Raw genomic sequence first — 24,526 nt, forward strand, 5'->3', positions numbered from 1 at the left:
ACAACAACATTGGGGTACCAGTCCATGATGGCATCTCTTAGAATCAGTCTAATGACATTGGTTCCTTTCATCTTTAAGCAACCTAATCGTGAGTCAAACTTTTGGTCCCTATCTGTGCCTAGTGTTTGTAGACTTGTTTAAGGTGTAGTTTTCTGTTTTGTTTTTAAAAGTTTATGAATAGCATGTTCTGTTACTTATCTGGGAATCCACCTATATATAGACTTATAAGTAAAAATGAGAACATTTTTATTTTGCTTATTTAAATGGACCGCATTGTTGCGTGCTGTCAAATTGGTTCTGACTCGTAGTGACCCTATAAAGGGTTTCCAGGGAGTGGCTGGTGAGCTTGAATCACTGGCCTTGTGGTTCAAATTGACTTGCAGTCCAGCGAATTAACCACAGCACCACGTCAGGACTCCAAATGGACTATGTTAATGTGAAATTTTTACTGATTATTTTGAAATAATTTCATATCCTCCTCGTCTTTCTGTCCTTTCTGCCTCTGTCTTCCTTTGTGTGTGTATACTTTGCATTGCTTTTCTGAAAAATTTGAGAGTAAGTTGGATGCTTTTATACACCCAAATTTTTTTTTTTTGTATGTCCAGAGATCAAAGCTCATTTTACATAACTTTAGTAAATTATTAGAATTAACATTAAGTAATCTTCATATCTAATTCACAGTCTACTAATATATAATTCAGTTGTTGTTTAGTGCCATTGAGTTGGTTCTGACTCACAATGACCCTCTGTGGGATTTCCAAGGGGCACCTGGTGGGTTTGAACAGCCAACCTTGTGGTTTAAAGTCCGGTGCTGATTCTACAGTGCCACAGAGTCCCTATCAGCTTTTACCAAATACTACAACTGTAGCAGTTTTCCCCTAATTCGGGATCACCCATTGCATTTTGTTTCCATTTCTCTTCATTTTTCTTTTATCTGAGATAGTTACCTTGGTTTCTTTGTTTTTTATAATACTTATTATATATATTTTTTTTAATTACAGGTTAGTTGTTTAAAGACTGTACACTGCCCCTCAGTTAGACCTTATCAGATATTTCTTCATTGTTAGAATCTATGTATTGTTGTAGAGGCAACACCCAGATCATGGAGTCTAGATCCTTCTAGAACTGTATGTTAGAAGCATGTGATGACGGTAAGAAATGTCATTTACTGAGGTGGAGTTCAGGGAACTACGTCTCTCTAATCTGAAGTTGTTGTTTTCCCTTTGTGATAAACAAGTTATTTATGAGGAAAGACTTTGGGACTAGATGATTATTCTGTTCTCATCAAACTCACACCCACTAGTTTACATGCCTAAATCAATTAGTTTTCTTATGGTTGTAAAATTGTGAATTTCTAACTCCATCATTCAATCTCTGATGGCATATCAGGGTTTTAGCTTTTCCTCTATGAACTAAAGGGAGCTCGGGTAGTGTAGTGGTTATGAATCAGGCTACTAATCTCACAGTCAGCAGTTCGAAACTACCAGCTGTTCCACGGGAGAAAGATGAGGCTTTCTGCTCCCATAAAGATTTACAGCCTCGGAAACCCTGTACAGGGTCGCTATGAGTCGGAATCGACTGCACAGCACATAACAACAACATATTAACTAAATATTTCTTAATTGCACAGACTCATGGATTCTTGTTTCAGTTGATGAGTTAAAATCATTATTATGATGCTAAAAGTATCCAATATTTGGCCAATAGTAACCATTTCAAGGATCTCTGGTAGTGTAGTGGCTACGAGTCGGGCAGCTAATCTCATTGTCAGCAGTTCAAAATCACCAGTGGTTTCTCAGGAGAAAAATGAGGCTTTCTGTTCCCATTAAGATTTACAACCTCGGAAACCCTATACTGGCTTGCTATCAGTTAGAACCGACTCCTGGTGTGGCACCAAGCAATAATGCATCAGACCACAGGTCAGTTTGAACTCTAGGTCAGTGGTTCAAATTCACCAGCTGCTCTTTGGAAACCCTATACAGGGTTGCTACAAGTCAGAACTGACTCGCTGCCACTTAACAACATCAACAGGAACCATTTCAAGCTACTTTCTATGTTTTTTGGTTTTGTTTTTTTTTGACATGTTCTCATGATTTTTTTGAAGCACTTTCTGATTTGCTGACTTTAAAAGATACTCCATGATCATCTCCCTACCTCGGATCTAGAATTCTCTATGTATTCAAGCACTCCAGATAATTTCAGTGGAGAATGGCATTAAGAAATACAGTTGACTTTTGAACACTGTGAGAGCTAAGGGTATTGATCCCCTAAACCACACAGTCAAAAATAACTTTCAGTACCTCAAAACCTTAACTACTAATAGACCTAATGTTGACTGGTAGCATTTTGCTGAGACCATAAACAATCGATGAACTCATGTTATGTATGTTATTAGACTCTGGTGTGGAGCTTCAGTATCAGCATTGGATTTTGAACTACAAAGTCAGTAGGTCAAACCCACCAGCTTGTCCTGGAAAACCCTACACAGGGTCACTATAAGTCAGAACTGAATCGACAGCACTTACCAACAACATATATCTTATACATGTTATATACCACACATGCATAAAAACTGCATTTTCCAAGCCATGGTATTTTCAATAACCTCATATGCATGTGTAAGTTGGTATAGTAAATAAGGAACACCGGAGAAGAATTGATGCTTTTGAGTTATGGTTTTGGAGGAGAATATTGAAAGTGCCATGGGCTGCCTATAGAACCAAGAGATCTGTGTTGGAAGAAGTGCAGCCAGAGTGCTCCTTGGAGGTCAACATGGTCAAACTTTGTCTTTCATACTTTCGACATATTGTCAGGAGGGACCAGTTGCTGGAGAAGGACATCATGTTTGGTGAGATGGAGGGTCAGAGAAAAAGAGGAAGTCCCCCAATGAGATGGATTGGCCAAGTGGCAGCATCAGTGGGCTCAAGCATGGCAACAGTAGTGAGTGAGGTTGGCCCAGGATCAGGCAATGTTTTGTTCTGCTGTGCATATGGTCACTATGAGTAGGCACCGACTCAATGGTACCTAACAATAACAACAAAAAGATATTTTGCAAAACGTGCAGGTTAAGCATAATGGGTTAGGCTTTGGGCCTGCTACCTTCAGAGTGAGAGATTCCAACCCACTGTCCATTCTCAGGGAGAATGATGAAGGTGCTGTAAAGATTTAGTCTCAGAAATCCTTTGAAACAGTTCTACTGTATCCTGTAAAATAACTATGAGTTGGAATCTACTTGATGACAATGAGTTTGGGATTCGGGGTGACAGCTTCACAAATTTCCATTTCTTTTGAACAATGATCCTTATGTTCAATTCATTTAACTTGGAATGTCAGGCAACCACAGCTGCAGACTTCAGTGTATGGTCCATACCAAGCAATTGAGCTTTTTCTTGTGATGTCATGCCTTTCTCTGCTTCTTGGGAACACTTTTTAGCATCATTAGTGGCACTTGCTGTGGGTCCAGTGGTGGTGTTCAAGGTCTGTGGTATTTCAGTAAGTGTGATGAAAAAGACACAAGAACCATGAGAGATCTCTTTTTGCTGCAATAGACAATTTACTGGAGAGATGAACTGCTCTATGTGGAGATGATCATTATTACATGGTGTTTTATTTGTTACGTGGTTGATCTTTGTAGCTCAAATTCATGTTGTTCCCTTAAGGGTTAACTATGTTATTAAGATCTGGTGGGTATGGGAGTTTCACTGCTTCTAAATTTCTTCATAACTAGAAAATTAAAGATGTAGATAATATATATGTTGTATATAATTTAAACCATTAATTTATATTGATATCTCTGTTCCATGGCACACAGCAACATTACTTTCATTTTGCTATTCACATTTGTGAACAAAAACCCATTTATCCATGCTTCAGGGCTCCAAGTACTCCAGTGCTCAAGAATAGATTTTAGAACTTTAGAATTTGTATAACCTATTTTCTAAAATATATTAGCTTGATTTTATATTTGTATATTAACTCAATCAGAAAAGGTCACTTTATTTTCCTTTCTTTTAACCTTAGCAACCAAATGAGATAGGGTATTTACATACTACTCTAAGACAGGGTAGGTCTTTTGTTGTTGTTGTTAAGTGCCCGTCTAGAGTTGAGTTCATTCCAACTCATAGTGACCCTGTGTAGGGTTTCCAAGGAACGGCTGGTGAGCCTAAATCTTGCATTTCAAACCAACCTTGCAGTCGAACACATTAACCCACAGCATCACACCAGGACTCCAGAGTAGATCATAGGGAGTTATTTTCCTGGCGAATTGTTTTCCACGGTTCGGAGATACTCACAGAACCGTATGTCTTCATGATTTGGTCAAGTACAGGAAAGCCTCTTTGATCTGAGCAGGCAAAATTTAATTCTGATAACTAGGCTAGAAGTAGATTCTGTACAGATATAGAGTGAAGGGCCAAGCACTTAGGTAGAGGAGGAGAAATATGGGATCAGGACTTTTGATAATGAAGGGCAGTGAAGGTCAAAATTAATGCAGTAGTGGAGGAAATAACATGGGGACTTAGGGAAAGATAAAGTCCTGAGTCTGGTATTGCTACATACTCTCATGTCTTTCACTCACAATGGTTTCGTGGGTAAAGTATGTGGATAAGGAATTAGTTTAATGCTCACATAAATTATCGTTTTAATTCCACTACAATATTTATTTGTTTATTTCCTAGCTAGTGAAAATGTTGTCATCAATCACTTGTTCCAGTCGAAGCTGTCACAAACAGGATCCCTCATATCTTCTTATCCTTCCTTTAAATTCAGAGGATATAAATCTGCCCTACTAAATAAGAAAAGGACATCTTCTTCAATTATTGGAGAGAACAAGAACTATCTAGAGCTTAGTAAGGTAAAAGTTTTTGTGATTCTTGTTCTATTATTTTTAATTGACTTTGTACAATTGTTATTTCTTTTAAAAAAGAAAACAAACACCATTTTGAATATTAGATGAAAGCTGTTGATATTCTTTTTGAAAGTAGAAAAAAAAAAAAAAAAAGAAGACGACGACATGTCTACGTGCAGTACAACCATTAGAAGAGAGAGATCTTTATGACTGTACAGTTCAGTGAAAAATTCAATAGCGGATACAATCGTAGTCATTTTATTGGTTGTCTGTACAACATGTTATTTATGTTTCATCTATATGACTGTCTCTTTGATGAATGGGAAGTAACTTCTGGGACAGGAGGTGTAGAGAGAATTAACTTAGCTTCCTTATTCTGTTGACATTAATCATTTCAGAGGTTTTAGGTCTCTAAACAATAAATTGTATTTTTTGTGTTTTCTTTTCTAAAACACAGAGTGTATTTTTCAGATATTAGAATGTTTTTGCTATGCATTTTACAGATTTTAAGCTTATTTTTACAGTATATTTAGTTTTAATCTGTATTTGTCATAATGCAAATTCGATTGTACATGCAACCTAACATTTCTGGCTGTTTGTAAAATAGAACTAAATGCTAAGGAAAGAGTTAATTCAAATTGGTAATGAATATGTATGAAGTGTTTTATGTTTCTTAAGAATTCGTTGCCTGATTGTATCTTAGTTTGCTTTGCTGCCTTTGCCAAAAATTATAAAAGATGAGAAATATAATTGGGAAGGGGTCCAGGACAATCCATTTTAGAAATTCAGTTGCGGTACCTTGCTGGGATGCATTTTAGCTTACCAATTAAAATAAAAGCATAATGAAAATATGTTCTATTTTTGAAGAGTAGCAGAAATGTGTATAACATATAAGCAATGTGTTTGTATAATTAATCAATAGATCCAAGAATTAGGGATCCTTTTATGCAGTTGTGCCGGAACATGATGGTCATAGGAATTCAATTTCGCTATGTACAAAATGGCACCTTTCACGTTAAAAAAGACAAAGGATTATCTTTTGTAAGGAAGATTTCTATTCCTGAGGGTTTACTATACCTCCTGGCTCTTCCTTTTTCTTCCTTCCATCTGGCAAGCAAGGGCAGAAAATCAGCACATACCTCTAAACCGTAATTTTTAACCTTAATTATTAAACATTATGAGGCATGGATGCCATTAGTGTTTTCCCTGAAGGACTGCAAAAAGGAGATAATTCAGTAGTTCCCCCACCCAGAGAAGGAAATTGAGTGTCTACTTTCAAGTGATGGGGATTTATTTATTATGATTATTTCTTAAGTGTTCCATTCCTCGCTTTACTTATTTTTTCCCTTCAAACCACCCTCATTGCTCAGCATTCGCCCTTGTGACCCAGAAAGGATTCGGATTTTACTCACTCTTTAACTGAGCATCACACTTGGCATTTTGTTGGTAGAAAACAGGTTGATCTTACACTGCTTTCTTCATTTTACATTCCCTTGTCAGTTACAATTCATCATTTCAGCTTGACAGTTAATCTTAATGGAAGGAAATGAGCTAGTGTCATAATAACAATGGCACCAAATTGACAAAAATACTTCATGAGATATTTTTTCTTATAGCAAGACATTTTCATTTTAAGATAAATTATTTTAGAATGATTGATATATTGGTCTAAGTCCGTGTGATTTTGAGAAATGCAGAATGACATTGGTGCCCAGAGCTCATTTTAATCATTGTTCTTGCTAAGTGCCATCAAGTCAGTTTCCAGGGAACAGCTGGTGGGTTCAAACCACTGACCTTTTGGTTAGCAGTCAAGTGTTGATCCTATAATGCCACACCAGAGCCCATTACTTCTATTTCAATTACTATTTTTATTTCTATAAATATTTGTATATTTTTTCATTTAAAAATGAAAAACCCTCCACAATCTATTGTTGTCTTTTATAGACAGGTAATTTGCTAAACGCTTTTAGTACTTAAAAAATAAAGGGAAAAAAATTGTAAAAAATGCATCAAATTGTATAGACACCCAGTTACAGATTGTATTTAAATTTAAGCAAAACTCATTGTGAAAACCTCAAATCGTTATAACATAAAACAGTATTTTCTTTCTATAGAGTAAGCTGTATTTGATCATAAATGTGGTACAATAAGCTCACTGTATATTACTAATTGCCCACACAAAGCAAATGAGCAGCTACATGTCTGTTGAATATCAACTTAACATGAGCTCAAGATATTGGTAGATTTCATATATACAACAACATGTAATTTGAAAGGATGGCAAGAATAGCATTTTTACATGTAGTTGACCATTTCATCAAATTATAATGCTATCACAGAAACTCATTTGGTACTAGCTTGTTAAAACCAAACAAAACGAATTTAAGAAAAACAAACTATACTTTCAGTCCGTATTTGCCTATTAGTGACTTTATAGAAATGGAAAGGTTAGAACTGGAATTTGATCAAATAAACTTGCTCACTTTTTCTGTTTTCCCTGCAGTTAATAAAAAGGAAAGGAACGGCGACATTTCTTCAGAAACTGGAATGGGGAGGTCCAGTCTCCATAGCATCACAATTCAGGGTTCGTGACATTTTTAGATTTCACAAACTTGGATTATGACCATATAAATGGTGAAGGTTTATACATAGAATCAGATTTCACATTTTTTGAGTCACTAAAGTGCTTCTCAGAAATGCACATAGCTATTATGTGTATAATAGTCTTGGGGAGTTCATTAGTCGTACTAACTGTGGGCTTTGTAAATATTTAAGTTCTGTTCTGCATTTTCCTCCCTTTCTATAAGAACTGAAACATCACCTATTGAAGATACAGGCTTTTACTGAGACACTGATTGATATTTGCAGTTAGTGTGTACTTTGGAGAATCACATGGGCTTTTCTTTTCTCCTTAGAAATCTCTAACGGATATTATTGGAAAACTTCAGAAGTGCACCCCACACTTCATTCATTGCATCAAGCCCAATAACTCAAGACTGCCAGATACTTTTGATAATTTTTATGTGTCTGCTCAGCTACAATATATTGGAGTCTTAGAGATGGTGAAGATCATTCGATATGGGTACCCTGTCCGCCTTCCCTTCACAGATTTCTTGACAAGGTAAGCCCTTCTGCTCTTGAAACCCTTGTTGTATCTACTGTTCAGTGTAGTATACTGGTGGTATTTTAGCAAAAAAGATCCATTTTCTCTTGAAGGCGTGGTGTTTGTTGCTATTTTATTTTTCTATCTCAGGTAAATAAATGACTAGGAAAAAATGAACTGCTTTAACGAAGCTTCTATAAAATTTACTAAACTTTACTGAAGGTGATATCTTGCAGACTGTTTTCATGTTCCCATAAAATTGTGGATTTCCTTGGATTTAAAGATTTCTAACACTATGACATTTACTTAAAATTTATTATCTAAAAGAAAGATTTGTATATGATTATTTTTTTCTTTATATCTATGAACAAAACATGATTTCTATCAGGGGTTAGTAAACTGTATTCATGGGCTAAGCCAACCTGCTACTTAACTTTGTAAATAAATGCTTTTTGGAGTGTAGCCAGGATCATTCACTGACATCTTTCTGTGGCTCCTTTTATACCACCGGCATGTAAAGCCTGGAAGTCCTGCAAAACGTATTTGTTATGTGGCCCATCCCCAAAAAAGTTTATTGACACCTGATTTAGATCAACTCACCTCAACTGTTCACAGTACGCACGATAGTGAGCCAATTACTTGGAGAAATTTAATGTCCTGTGGGGTTCATCTTGGTGTGCACAGTAGCCTTTTTCCCAGGGTAGCTTTATCTCAGTCATTTGTAGAATCGTTTTCACCCCAAATCCCATAAATCTATGGCCAGCAAAGTCAGTTTATTTTGCTGGCAGTGGGTTTATGGTGACCCTGTAGAACAGAGACAACTCATAGTGAACCTATGTTGTAGTTATTGTTATTAAGTGCCTTTGAGTTGGTTTCTAACCCATAGTGACCCTGTACAGGATGCAGTAAAACTGTCCCCATGAGGTTTTCAAAGCTGTAATAGTTATGGTAAAAATCTTTCTTCAGCATGGCAGGTTCAAACCACCAACCTTTCAACTATCCATTGTGCCACCAGGGATTCATTTTGAACCCAAACTTACCCTTAAATAACATTATCATTTCAGGCTTCATATTTGCACATATGCATACTTTCATTTATCAAAAACCTTAGCCTACTTATAAGCAAATTTAAGATAATCACTGATCCACCCATTTTAAAGAAATACATTGGTGGATAATAGCTTAATTGCAGTCCTGGTGTGGAACTGTAGGATAAACATTGGACTGCTGAACCCAAGGTCGACAGTTCAGACCTACCACTTGCACCTCAGAAACCCTACACAAGGTCCTATGAGTTGAAACCAACTTGATAATACTTTACAACAACAGAAATAACAGTTTAATTCATTGTTTATTTAATTGACTAGACTCTTCTAGACCAAACTTTAACTTTAGATATTCTCCTATGTCTATAAACTCTTTGGACTCCTGATGTGGCACTGTACTGGAGTGTGAACCATAAGGTTGGCAGTTCAAATCCACCTGCTGCTTCTCAGAAACCTGCTACAGAGCTGCTATTAGTCAAAATCCACTCGACTGCACTTATCAACAACAATATACAGTCTTTACATCATTGAAGTTCACAGTTTAATAGGTAAATAAACAAATAAGTAAAGAGTAGCTTTCAGTGTTATTGATCATTTGAGTGTGTACAAAGTGTTATAGAAGCACAGGAAGAATTCGATTTGGGTTCAGAGTAGACTTTTAGTTCATTTAGTGAGCTTCAAAACTGGTGAAGAGCAAAGATGTCAGCTTGAGGACTAAGGTGCGCCTGACCCAAGCCATGGTATTTTCAATAACCTCATATGCATGTGAAAGCTGGACAGTGAATAAGGAAGACCGTAGAAGAATTGATGCCTTTGAGTTATGGTGTTGGAGGAGAAAAATAAAAGTGCCATGGGCTGCCAAAAGAATCAATAGATCTGTTTTGGAAGAAGTGCAGCCAGAGTGCTCCTTGATGGCCAAGATGGCCAAACTTCATCTCTCATACTTCAGACAATTTGTCAGGCGGGACCAGTCACTGGAGAAGGATATCATGTTTGGTAAGGTGGAGGGTCGGAGAAAAAGAGGAAGATCCCAAGCGAGATGGATTGGCCAAGTGGCAGCATCTATGGACTCAATCGTGGCAACAATAGAGAGGTTGGGCCAGGATCGGGCAGTGTTTCGTTCTTCTGTGCATAAGGTTGCTATGAGTTGGTACCGACATGATGGCACCTAATAACAACAACAACAACAATATTGAGCTTTGAAAGAGGTCACTTAGTGTAACTAATGAGAATGTCTAGTGGTACAACAGTTAAGTGATTGGGGGCTACGAAAAAATAAATAGTTCCATCGCACCCAGAGGCTCCAAGAGAAAAAGCCCGAAAGTCTACTTCCCTAAACAGCACCTCCTAAACAACCCTCTGGGGCAGGTTTTCACTCAGAGTCTAAATGAATTCGAGGTCCCTAACAACGTATTTAATAATTAACAAATAAACTGAGGGCTGGGCAAAATGAAAACCAGAAAGGATCTGCTAACCCTGTATTAAGTAAGAGCCTCGTATGGCGCTGTACGATAATCACTGGACTGTTAACTATAAGGTTGGCAGTTCAAACCCACCAGTCGCTCTCATAAAGCCTATACAGGGCTAGACTACACATAACAAGAATATCAACATATAAAGTAAGCTTAGTCATGAGTTTTGAAAAGTAATATGGATAGATATTTCTCAAAAGACCAAGTAATGGAAGAATAACATCATATAATATTTTGAAATATAAGGATGCATTTTTAAATATTAGTCAGACCATCATATGGTTGACTATGCCAGAAATGACAAATTGAAGAGGAATCGTGTCATATTCATGTCAAAAAGAACATTTCAAGATGTATTTTGAAGTATAATGTTGTCTGTGATCAGATGATATCCATCCACCTATAAGAAAGACAAGTTAATAACAATATTATTGATATTTATGCACTAACTCCTAAAGCCAGTGATGATGAAATAGAAGAATTCTACTGACTTCTTCAGTCTGAAATGGAACAAATGTACAATCAAGATACATTGATTATTACTGGTGGTTAGTATGCGAAAGTTGGAAACAAAAAGGAAGGATCTATAGTTAGAAAATATGGCGTTGGTGACAGAAATGATGCTGGAGACTGCATAATAGAATTTTGTAAGACCAGTGACTTATTTATGGGAAATATCTTTTTTCAACAACATAAGTGGTGACTATATACACATGGACCTTCCCAGATGGAATGCATAGGAAACACAGAATTGACTAAATCTGTGGGAAGAGACCATGAAGAAGCTCAATGTCATCATTCAAAGCAAGGCCAGGGGCAGACTGTGGGACAGATCATAAGTTGCTATATACAAGTTAAGATTAAAGCTGAAGGAAATTAAAATAAGTCCACAAGAGCCAACATATGGTCTTCAGTACATCTCATCTAAATTTAGAGACTATCTCAAGAACAGATTTGATGCATTAGACACTAATGACTGAAGATGAGAGGAGTTGTGAAATGACATCAAGAACATTAGACATGAAGAAAGGAGTAGACATTAATAAGACAGGCAAAAAAAGAAAATACCAGAGTGGATGTTAGAAGTGACTCTGAAACTTGTAGCTAAGCTTAAGCAGGTGGGAGAAATGATGAAGTAAAAGAGCTGAACAGAACATTTCAAAGGACCTCTCAAGAAGACAGATTATTATATTACAATGAAATGTGCAAAGGCCTGGAGTTAAAAACCTAAAAGACAAGAACACTTAGCATTAAAATTGAAGACAAATTCCAAGTCTCAACTGTCAATATTGAAGGATTCTATAGGCTTGAGAAGGACATCATGTAAGGTCAGAGAAAAAAAGGAAGACCCCCAGCAAGATGGATTAGCAAAGTGGCAGCATCAGTGGGCTCAAGAGTGGCAACAATTGTGAGTTTGGCCCAGGATTGGACAGAGTTTCGTTCTGTTGTGCATAGGGTCGCTATGCATCAGTACCGACTCGATGTCACCTAACAACAACATATGCAAAATGATGAATGATTCTGGGAAAAAATTTTTAGAAAAAGAAAAAAAGTAGAAGGAATATACAGAGTAAAAAAGTACAGGCATTTCAAGATGTACCAGATGAGCAAGAACCAATGGTATTGAAGGAAGCCGTTCCATGCAATTCTGAAGGCAATGACGAGAATAAGGCTCCAGGAATTGACCGATATAAGTTGAAATGAAATGTCTCCGTAAACTGATTCAGCACTACAGGCCTTCACTTGTATACGTCAGTATATTGGGAAGGCAATTGTTTTTGGAATACCCATTGAGTTTGTATAGTCAAGAAAGAACAAGTAAACACCTCTCTGGTATTCTCTGCTTTCTTTCAAGATCTACCTTAAATCAGCTGGCCAGTTAATTGTTGTTGTTAGGTACTGTTGAGTCGGTTCCAGTTCTTAGGGGCGCTATGAAAAACACAAAGAAACACTACCTGCTTCTGCACCATCCTCACAAACATTGCTACACTTGAGCCCATTGTTGGTGCTACTGTAGCAATCCATGTCTTTGGGAGTCTTCCTCATTTTCCTGAGAAGAACAGAGATTGTAAATTACTTTGTCAGGGTTATAAATGAGAACCCAAACCATTAAGATACAATGCAAAATTAATAAGAATTAAAGCTATTATTTATGGTAAAAAAATTAATTGTGCACTTGTGGACAGTTCTCTTTGCCTAGCCATTCATGCTTAAAAAAAAGGAGCTTCTAAATAAAACAAACAAACACAAAATCACAATCAGAAAAGCTAGTCATTTCTTGAATTACCTAGTTCAGAACTAAAGGTATAACAATGACTAGAACTCTATAGTCCGTTTCTATTTAAATTGCTTTTGAGAAGAATGAAACACTTATTTGTTACCTATACTATTTGGTCAATTTCACACATGCATAAAGAGACATGTAGGCATCATAGGAGTTCAGCTTATGTTATTCATTTGATGGGACTAACTGGAATGTTTTCAGAAGTGACAAGACAAAATCATCCACGTCATGATAAATGATTAAGAGACAGGAGCTCTGGTAGCGTAGTGGTTACGAATCGGGCTGTGAACCTTAAGGTCAGCAGTTGGAAACTACCAGCTGTTCTGCGGGAGAAAGATGAGGCTTTCTGCTCCCGTAAAGATGTACAGCCTTGGAAACCCTGTACAGTATCGCTATGAGTCAGAACCGACTCCACGGCACATAACAACCAACAACAACAACAACATGTGTAACCTACTGAATATATTTCAGAAAAATAAGGTATGTGTGTCTGAACATTTAAGCTATGCTTATGAATGAGAGAAGAAAAACGTTGTGTGTTATTTATAAGGGAAAGCTGCAAAGTTGGATGTTATCTAGGGCTAAATTGAACCTGAATACAATAATAGATGTTGTACTTATGTTGGCCAAGGATTCTAGTATCCTATCATGGCTTATTGTACATTGGCACACGGAAAGGGCTAGGTAAAAATCAGTAAATATTGTTTGAAAAATGGCCAGCTAACAGGTATATATTTCCACGCTTTATAGTCTAGGTATTAAAAATCAGTCCTCTCATCCCTTGAAGAACAAGTGACCTTTAGAGCACTGAGTTTGAAACCTGCCCATGTGAAATTTATAATAATAAACCCCCAGGTTTCAACCCAGACCTTTGAAATGACAATTAACAGTTACTATCATCCAAGGAGTATTGGTGTGGTGCTGTGGGTTAATGTGTCAGACTGCAAAGCCATTTGAACTGTAAGGTCGGCGGTTCAAGCTCACCAGCTGCTCCTCGGAAACTCTATACAGAGTCGCTGTGGGTTGGAACTGACTCGATGGCACTTCACAACATGATCCAAGGAATTATGGGACTGAAACTCCACATGTGATTCAGTTAAAAAAAAGAATTAAGAACATTTGTCCTATGATTGGAATCCCTATTTGGTTCAAATGATTAGCATAATTGGTTGCGAACCAAAATGCTGCCAGTTCAAGATTAGGGTGGATTTGTTGGGCATATAAAAGCTCAGGGCACACCCCAGATTTACTGAATCCTAATCTGCAAATTTGTTAAGATTCCCATGTGATCTGTATGCGCTTGATGTTTTATAAGCACTGTTAATAGATTCGTATGTTAGGTGTGAATTAGGATTTATTTCACTATGAATAGGGCAATGAGTAGATTCTCTTCTGTTTATTTTGTTAGAATATCTAGTGTCATGGAATCCATGAAACTTTGCATTAAATAATTCTTAAGTGGTTCTCTAGTGCAACCCCTTGCTTGTTGCACGAATCTTCCTAACCACTGCTCCAGCAAATGGTTATCCAAAATTGCTTTAATCTCCCGAGAAGTTGGAGAGGAGTATGACTGTTTTAGGACATACACTAGATCGCAAGGTCAGTTTTAATCCTAAAGTCAGTGGTTCAAGCTCACTAGCTACTCCTCGGAAACCCTACCCAGGGTCAGTATGAGTCGGAACCAACTCAAAGGCACTTAACAACAACAATGTACGTGTATATATATTTATATTTAATGATTAAAATTTATTTTTACATTTGTGTATTGTACTCAATCTAGTTTGACGTATAATCTACCAGAAAAAAAACCCCCACAAGAACCTATTAAACAGTATATGCAAACAACCTATTTTAAATTCAGTATTTTTTATATGTATGCATCTTGTAATATATTTCTAGGCAGGGACCACTTATTCAACCAGTATTCTTGCATATAAAAATAAACATGGTAATGAACATGGTGTTTAAAATGAACATGGTAATGGAAATTAATGATACTCAGTTTGTAAATTCTGCTTAACAATGGACCATAGTCATGATTAATTTCTATTTAAAAAGATAGGATGGAAGATTATGCATTTTAGTAAACCTTGTCATTTCTTGAAAGAGTCTCTTATTTAAGAGGAAATGCTATTTATCCTCATCTTCTCTATCTTAATAGCAAAACAACAGCAATCTGATTGTTTATTTCAGTGATATTTTGTTACTAGTGCTCTTCAATAAATGATGCCAGCCTGGGAATAACATCATAGAAAAAACAGTGACCCATAAAGACCATCAACTTTTGTAGAACTTGAACCAAATATGACCGACAACTTTTACATCTTAAAAGAACACAATTTAATATTTGAGCTTTCAAAAAGCTCATCAGGACTTTGAAATATCCCCAGGCAATCAAGCATCATTATAAAAAGAAAGCCTAGAGGTGCAATTTAATCAAAAATATCTGTTGTGAAATATCACATAACAGAATTTGTCAGTCCTATGTAAAATATTTATCTTCTATTCATATCACTTTGCCTTAACTGTTCCCGAGAATAAAACCTGTCAAAACAAATACCTTTGTTAACAACTGTACAGAAAGGAATATGATTATCACAAAAATCTTGGGAAAAAGAATAGATTGTCCAGTTTTGCAGCTAACATCTACTATTTGAACAATCTTCATTATTTCTGAAATCCATTATTGCATTAAATGTTGATCATGGATAGTTTTCTTGAAATTTGTACATAACTGTGATGACTTTACAAATTAGCATCATGGTATCTTTGCTTTAGTAGCTGCCTATTTTTGGAGTCTTCATAATGGAAATTGAAGAATCATTATATCTAAGAGGGTTTACTTTGATTAAAAAAAAATACACTTGTTGATTTTTTTTTTTCTTTGTATAGTGTCAGTAACTTCAAAGTAGGATTTTAAAGATTTAAAGTCTTTGCCTCCCATGGTAAGAGACTTTTGAATTTTAATATATAGAGAACTATGAATAGGCAACAAAACTGAATTATTATGTGAAAATCCAGATATAATTGGCTTAACTGTGTTTACAGATGTGTGTTCGTTTGATATCTATGAGCAACTGAGCTAGACAAGTTATGTGTGGAATTTTGAATGTTCTGCTCATGGCATTTGATACTACTTGTGCCCTGAGGAAATTATATATATATATATATATATATATATATATATATATATATATATTACTTTCACATACTTGGGTAATCAAAAAATATTGCTACTTGAGTTCCAGTGTTCCAATTCATATATGCACATATTTATTCTAAATAAAATGTGCTGAAACATGTCTGTGATCAGTAGATGTATGCAACCAGTTCTTTCGGTAATCCGCTTATTTTAGTCTCATTAGGGTGCTTGCAAAATTAGGCTCAATCAAAAACACTGGCTTCCAAGAGAATCTTCTGCTCTAGTTAGATTCAAAGCATTAAGGTCAACTTAGGTGATGGGAACTGTTTGGAGGCACTGGCCTGTCACTTTGTCACACTGGGCTGGCTTGTGTGTTGTGTTGCTGGAAGCTACACCACCAGTATTTTGACCCTGGTGGACAGGCTTTGCTGAGCTTCTAGACTAAGAAAGACATAGAAGATGGAGAAGCAGGCTACTTCCAAACATTATCACTGAATCATTGTCAGTTAGCACAAGAATATTGAATATTGAAACATGATGAATAGCATGAGAATATTGTCAAATATTGTGCTAATCATCTGTTCATTCTTCTAGGGTAGCAAGAACTGTCTTCTGAGAATTTTGTTGGGAAGCCTTACCCAGTGTACTCTGCAAGTCCTGGTTTTACCCTTCACCTTTTCCATGTTTCCAAAGCTAGAGACCTAGATGACAATACCTGAGAAGCAATAATGTCACAATATGATATTTCTGTTTAACAAAAGATCTGTGGTTTTCTTGTAACACTTTTTGACTTACCCTCATTTATGGTTTAAAAACTGGTTTGGTTCATGTAATCATATCATTCTATCTACCTTTTTTCACCCTAATTAATATTTAATCAATGTTCAGGATCCACTCCTATGGACTGTACTTTGAGAAATATTCATAAAAATTGAAATTGATTTTTATCTCTGCTCTATACTTCAAAAAGGCCCACGTATAACTCAATACATTTATTATATACTCATTAGATTATGAAATATCCATTTATGTTCCAATCACACTCACTGGACCATAGGTCAGCAAACTATAGTCCACAGACAAAATCTGCCTTTTGTGACTGAGCTAGGAACGCTTTTTAAACTTTTTAAATAGCTACATTTTATGTGACTATACAAGCATCTCTACAAAAGCTTCAATCTTTGCCATTTGGCTGGTAAGCATAAAACATTTACCTTTATGAACCATTACAGAAAATATCTTCTGACCCCTGCACTAGACTATAAACCCCTCATGGGAGGGTCACATGCCTCATGCCTGGCCTCTAGCAGAGTGTCCATAAGTCACCATGCTTCTTAAACAGAACTCTGTGAAATTGAACTGAATATTCTGATATCTTCTTCCATCTCACCAACTTTTTTTAACGTTGATCTGAGTCTTCTGTTTTTAAGTTGTTTGTGTGTTTTCTGATGGCATTGTAAAAGTCATTTTCTTCTTCTGTAGAACAACAACCCAAAATATCAGTGATTTGCAATAACCATTCTCTCACATAATACTTGATGGTATATTAGCAGTAGCTTTTAGCTAGGTAACTTTTTCATCCTAGAATCAGGCTTAAGGAAAACAGCCCAGGCTAGGACATGTTCTTTCTGTGTCAGAGAAAAAGGAGAAATGATCAAACCATTCTATGACTATTAGAGATTCAACTGAGATGTGTCAAATGCCACTCCCTTATATTGCATTGGTTAAAGTCAGTCACATGGCCAAGCAAACATCAGTGGGGGAGGGAAATACTCTCCTTCATAAAGAGTGCTGTAAAACATATAGCTAATAGTGGGGATGTGTAATCTTTTGGTTCTGTGATCTGTTGCTGTGTATGAGAACATCCAAAATTCAGTGACTTAAAATAGAAAGGTATTATGATTTCTCACCATTCTATGGTGTCTTAGGGTGTGAAAGGTATATATGTATTAAAAACACACACACACACACAACAGAGGTTTATGTCAAGGAGGGTGAGTCCCCTGCCCGCTGGTCAGATGTCAGGTTTCTGACTCTCATAGCTGCAGGACTGATAAAGGAGATCAACAGGTCTGATGGCAGGAGACAGGTCCGGCAGGTCAGATGTCATGCTGCAGATGCCTCCAGGACCAGCAGACAATAGAGTAGGCCACTGACTCACATCCAAAGAACCGCAGATGATGAACCATAATTTGAATCTAGATCCAGCAGAAAGCAAGCAAGCTCTTGCTTGAGTATTCAATAGACTGGAAGTAGGTCACACCCCCAAGGAAACTTGCTCTCAATTGATTGCTTGCTCATAGCAGATTTCATGAAGGGGATTACTAGGTTTCAGTTGTGAAACTACTGAGACGCCTGGCCCAACCAAGTTGACAATAAAACCCCTTCACGATCACCTGTGGGTTGGCTAATCAGAGTGGAGCACTTCTTCACTTGGTTGTAGCTGAGCTTGCAGTTACTTGATGTCCTTCTGGGCTGGCTATCCATGATGTCTTCTTCACTCTTATGTCTGGTACCCAGCATGACTTTCTATTACCGAAGAACTACCTTCATGCTTTGTATATTCAGATTCTAAGAGTCTGGAGAGAAAGCCGTCAGTCCTGTTAAAACCTAGTCCAGGAGCTGGGGCAGCATCAGGTCTGTTGTATTATGTTGGTGAAAGTGGTCCCAGATCTAGTCCAGATATAAGGGAGAGGAACAATTACCCTCATCTCACCTATGCAAAGGAAAGAATTGATGCTAGCCTACTTTAAAAAGAAGCTACCACATTCTTTCCTATAAATGTCACAAGAAATTAGCAACAATAAAAAATCCATGCTAATATATACTAATGAATCACTATTATTTCCATCTCTCCCCAGTAAGTGTATACCATTTCTAAGTGTTGTATAATTAGCACTATTTCTTGATTTCTCATTTCTAAATTGAAGAAGATAATAGGAGACAGTGATTTTAAAAAGACCCCTAAGTCCTGGTGTGGCACTGTAAGATAAGCACTGGACTGCTAACTGCAAGGTCTGTGTTTCAAACCGCCAGTTGTTCTTCAGAAACTCTATACAGGCTCACTGAGAGTAGGAGTAGATATGAAGGCACTTTATATCGCCACCAACAATGACCTATCCTCTGTCCTATCATGACATCTTTTTTCCAAAGATTTATCTAATTTTTTGTGTTTGTGACATTATCATTTATATACTTTTTCAATGGTAATCCAGGAGTGTATCCTCTTTTAAGCATATGTTTATCTTTCGTCACAAAATGCTAATCCTATCAATTTTCATCTCTTCTATATTTAGGATGGGATTCTTTTGAAGTCTAATTCTAGATGTTGGGTGGCAAGCTTCTGTGATCCATGCCATGCTCATCACTCATTTAAAGGCATATTTATGGGTGGCAGGAAGAATTATCATAGCATAACTAAATGGAGAGGCTCACTATTTAATGAGGCAAGCTTTTTTGGAATAGACAGAAGGGCTTGTCTAGTAACAGCACTGCAGTGTTTGATGTTATGCTTGGCATGGTGTGGAATTATGATCTGTGTTTTTAGATTGTTGCTGGATCAAATCCCTATTAGAAATAGGCTGAATCCTTTAGCTTGCTTAAATGGCAGAGTTGTTGCTGAAAGGTCAAGCCATGAAAGAACACAGCCATGATATTAAATTGGGTGTGGGGAGAGGGATGAAAGAAGGCACACTTCAATTTATTGGATTAAAACTAATGGGCAGTAGCTACCCAATGAAGCCATGATCATCACCAGAGACCCAGATTCCATTTGCAATCTTCTCAGAGTCTTGGTAGAAGCCATGCTGTTACTGTCAAAACACCTGTAATAAAAAGGTGAGTTAATCAGGTTTAAACCTCTTAAATATCCTGAAAGTTTTCACTGGCAAAAGGACGATTATATTCAAGATTATTTGGCCAAATCTAACCATATCCGTGCCACTAACACTATCCTACTGGTTTGGATGATTATTTTTAAAGATTTAATGAGGTTTTGAAGGAAATGTTTCAGTGAAAACATAAAATAGAAAAGGGAAACCCTCATAATCTAGCCTAAGGGTCTCCAGACTTTTTCTGTGAAAATTAGGCCATGAGTAAATTAGGCTTTGTAGATGCTACAAGACACTCAGCTCTGCCCTTGACATAGAGAGCAGCCATGCCCAGGTATAAAAGAATGAGTGTGGTGGTGTGGAAATAAGACTTGATGCACATAAACAGGCAGTGATGCGTGTTTTGGGTTCAGGGACACTAAGCCTTTCTGTTACAGCCCCCTCCAAATCGCCCGCCCCAAAAAAAAAAAAAAAAAAACTTGTAGAAAAGGGGACAGGTATGAAGAGGTGATTTTCATGTTTGCTTTCATAATTTGGTTCAAACCCTAATTATCCTAATTATCTGGTAGCGTAGTGGTTACGACTTGGGCTGTGAACCGCAAGGTCAGCAGTTCGAAACTACCAGCTGCTCCGCGGGAGAAAGATGAGGCTTTCTACTCCCATAAAGATTTACACCCTCGGAAACCCTGTACAGGGTCGCTATGAGTCGGTTCCGACTCCACGGCACATAACAACAACAACAACAACAACTGTTATGAATTTAGGGAGCCCTATAATAAGCACTGGACTGTGAACCACGAGGTCCTAGTTTGAGCCTGTCAGCTGCTCCATGGGAGAAAAGTGAGGCTTTCTGTCCCTACAAAGATATAGAAAGCCTCAGAAACCCTATATAGGGTCACTATGAGTCACAACCTGCTAGAAATCACTCAACAACAGAGGTGTTAAAGCACTTGACTGCCAGGTTTGAACCCACTGGCCACTCTGAGGGAGAAGGATATAGCAATCAGCTACCATAAAGATTTACAATCCTGGAAACCCAATAAGACAGTTCTACTCTGTCTACAGGGTTGTTGTAAGTTGGAAGCAACTGGACCACTGAGTTTTGGTTTAAATTATGGACTGAATTCTGTCTCCAGAATATGTGTTGGAGTCTTGACCCTAAGACTTCATCCTATTTGGGAACAGGGTTTAATTGTTGTTGTTGTTGTTGTTGTTGTTTTTATTGTTACATTCTTGAGGATAGTCTAATATGTGATTTAAGCCTAATCACCTTTAAGATAAATTTCAAAAAAGGGCAGCAGAGACGCAAACAGGAAAGCACAAATGGGAAGTTATAAAAGTCACGTGATACTTGTCAAGGAACTGAGGAACACTGGTGTCCCTGGAGCTGACTCCAGTGTTTTCCCTGAAAGCAGACTGATGAAAGTACCTTCTCGAGCCGTGGCCCTGAATTCAGACTTCCCACCTCCTAAACTGTGAGCAAATACAATTCTGTTCTTTAAAACCATCCATAAAAATATTGTGAAATTTCTCTGATAGCAGCAATGAAAAAGTAAGACGTTTTCCAACCAGAATATCCCCCATATTAGTTAGCATCCATCATTGTCATTATTTATTCACTCTTACTACTGTTTTTTACAAACATTTGAGAGAATCTGAATGTCTGTGGGACTCGGGAAGTTACCAGTAGCCGCAGCAACATGGGGATCATCATTTTTGACTCTCATCACCCTGTACCCACTTTGAGCCAGTCTCTAAATTCATCATCCAGTTCCACAGAATCACCATTTTAGGTAACAGTTCTCATCATACAGATGTTTATATAGTGAATAATTAGCAAAGCATTGATTTGATTTTACTTTAATATTTATCACTACTTATTAGGCACTGATCCAAGAAGAATGAAGTCCTTGACAACTTCAGTCTTTTCTCCGTTGATTAGAATGTTGTTTATTGGTCCAGTGGTGAGGATGTTTGTTTTCTTTACATTGAGTTGCATTCCATACCAAAAGCTGTGGTCTTTGATCTTCATCAGTAAGTATTTTAAGTCCTCTTCACTTTCCGCAAGAAAGGTTGTATCATCTGTATATGGCAGGTTGTTAATAAGTCTTCTGCCAATCCTGATGCCATGTTTTTCTTCATAGAACCCAGCTTCTTGGATGATTTGCTCAGCAGACAGGTTGAATAATTATGATGAAAGAATACAACCTTGTCACACACCTTTGTTAATTTTAAACCAATCTACAGGGATCTCCTCTCCCAATTGATGACACAGTGCTGTCCTGACATTGCTTGTGGACACTAAGGACAAAATCAGACATGCCTAGCCACTGCCACTGAGTCTCCTTTAACTCATAGTGACCTTGTAGGACCAAGTATAACAGCTCCTTGGGGTTTCCAAGACTGTAACTCTTCATAGGGGCAAACAGCCTCATCTTTCTTCTGTGGATTGGCTGTTGAGTTTGAACCATCAAACTGCGATAGCATCAAACTGGGATAGCAGCCTAACATTTAACCCATTATGTTATCAGTGATCTTAAACATAAAGAGGTAGCAAAGCAGAGTGATAGAAAGTAAGGAACAACTCTTTTGGAGCTGGACCAATGTCAGACCAAAACTTACCGCTGTGTTTAAGTACAGTGTTTAAGCCATCCTTGAAAACTCAGTTTCCTTAATTATAAAGGAAGAATGACAATAAAAATAACACAATCTCTAATAATGTTGCAAAGATTAAATGAGATGGTACTTTCAAAGTCTTTAGCAAATACTTTCAAAGTCTTTAGGTACCATCGAGCTGGTACTGACTCATAGCGACCCTATGCACAACAAAACAAAACACTCCCCTATCCTGGGCCAACCTCACTACTGTTGCCACGCTTGAGCACATTGATGCTGTAACTTGGCCAATCCATCTCATTGGAGGTCTTCATCTTTTTCTCTGACCCTCCACCTTACCAAACATGATATCCTTCTCCAGCGATTGGTCCCTCCTGAAAATATGTCTGAAGTATGAGAGACGAAGTTTGGCCATTCTGGTCTCCAAGGAGCACTCTGGCTGCACTTCTTCCAAAATGGATCTATTTGTTCTTTTGGCTATCCATGATATTTTCAATATTCTCCTCCAACACTATAACTCAAAAGCATCAATTCTTCTATGGTCTTCCTTATTAACTGTTCAGCTTTCACATGCATATGAGGTTATTGACAATACCATGGCTTGTATCAGGTGCACCTTAGCCCTCAAATTGACATCTTTGCTTTTCAGCAGTTTAAAAAGTTCTTCGGTAGCAGATTTGCCTAATGCAATACGTCGTTTGAACTTCCAGAGGCTCAAGCCGGATTCAGAAGAGGCCGTAGAATGAGAGATATCATTGCTGATGTCCGATGGATCTTGGCTGAAAGCACAGAATATCAGAAAGATGTTTACCTTTGCTTTATTGATGACACAAAGGCTTTTGAGTGTGTGGATTATGACAAGCTATGGACAATATTGCGAAGTATGAGTATTCTGGAACACTTAATTCTGCTCATGAGGAATCTGTACATGGATCAAGAGGCTGTTGTTCAAATAGAACATGGGAACACTGGATCGTTTAAAAATAAGAAAGGTGTATGACAACAGGGTTGTATTCTTTCACCATACATATTCAACCTGTATGCTGAGCAAATAATCCGAGAAGCTGGGTTCTATGAAGAAAAACATGGCATCGGGATTAAAGGAAGATTCGTTAACAACCTGTGATATGCAGATAATACAACTTTGCTTGCTGAAAGTGAAGAGGAGTTAAAACATTTACTGATGAAGATCAAAGATCACAGCCTTCAGTATGTGCCATCAGTGCATCTTAGAATTCTCCTTTTAGTGTATTGGGCTCTTGATCATATGCTACCGCTTGAAATGATTGAACATCGACTATTTCTTTTTGGTACAGTAACTGTGGGTATTCCTTCTGTCCAGTAATTTTTCTTAGTTTCATGAACAGAAATTATTGCTGTATTAATATTGCAATCCATGAAGGGCCAACAAAGTAACTTGCTGATGGAATTTGGCTGGACGAATCATGTCTTCTGTTAGATTAGCTGAAATGGGCATAAGAAAATGGATCTATTGAAAATGAAGAGCGGCACGTTTTCATTTAAAACAATTTGATAAAGGAAATTAAAATACATAATAACTTCCTAACAACCTCATATAATTGTTAAAGCTCACCAGCCCATATATTTTTTCACTTTTTATTATAAATTGAGTATAAGTTTCCAGAGCAGATCATCAACTTTACATTCTGCCAGTCGTATACTTTGCTTCATTACATTAATTTAAGCTCTTTCCATCTTCTGGGTCTGTCTCTTGTAGATAGCATGTTGAAGGATTCAGCTTCTTACCTATTCTGCTCCCTCTTTTGACTGGTACATTTAATTCATTTACATACTGTCATTATTCTGCAGTTTTTTGTTTTTAATTGGCACAGCTGGTTTCTTTGTTCCACGTAATTTTCTGTGTGAGCTCATTTTGTTTGTGGGTTTTCTTTTCATTGTCATTTCAATTATGTTAATGTTTACTAAAGCTTTCTGGCTTTCCTCTTTTGTATTTTGATATGCAGGTGTATTAATTTTCTTTGAGGTTACCCTGTAATTTATTATTTGTCCCCTTATTTAAAACAGTCTGTTTTATCTTGAAATCTACTTGACTTCCTGTCACTTGGAAGTACTGTATCTACTCTATTCTCCCTTTATGCTTTGCAGTTTAATTAATTATAAGTTGATTATTTCTGATTCCCTAGTTTTATCTTGCAGGTTTGTTTT

The 24,526-nt window shown here is 37.1% G+C and overlaps 1 protein-coding gene across 1 annotated transcript in view; it reads left to right on the forward strand.

Annotated features, from left to right (window-relative positions):
- The window catches only part of MYO16 (myosin XVI), a 912,243-nt gene that overhangs the window by 663,528 nt on the left and 224,189 nt on the right, over positions 1–24,526 (forward strand). The window contains exons 24-26 of the mRNA XM_006851537.1: positions 4,677–4,852; positions 7,350–7,430; positions 7,762–7,967. Of these exons, the coding sequence (XP_006851600.1) occupies positions 4,677–4,852; positions 7,350–7,430; positions 7,762–7,967 (463 nt within the window). The remainder of the gene's footprint in view (positions 1–4,676; positions 4,853–7,349; positions 7,431–7,761; positions 7,968–24,526) is intronic.

Source organism: Chrysochloris asiatica, unplaced genomic scaffold (assembly GCF_000296735.1).
Source record: "Chrysochloris asiatica unplaced genomic scaffold, ChrAsi1.0 scaffold00029, whole genome shotgun sequence".
NCBI classification, from domain to species: Eukaryota; Metazoa; Chordata; class Mammalia; order Afrosoricida; family Chrysochloridae; genus Chrysochloris; species Chrysochloris asiatica.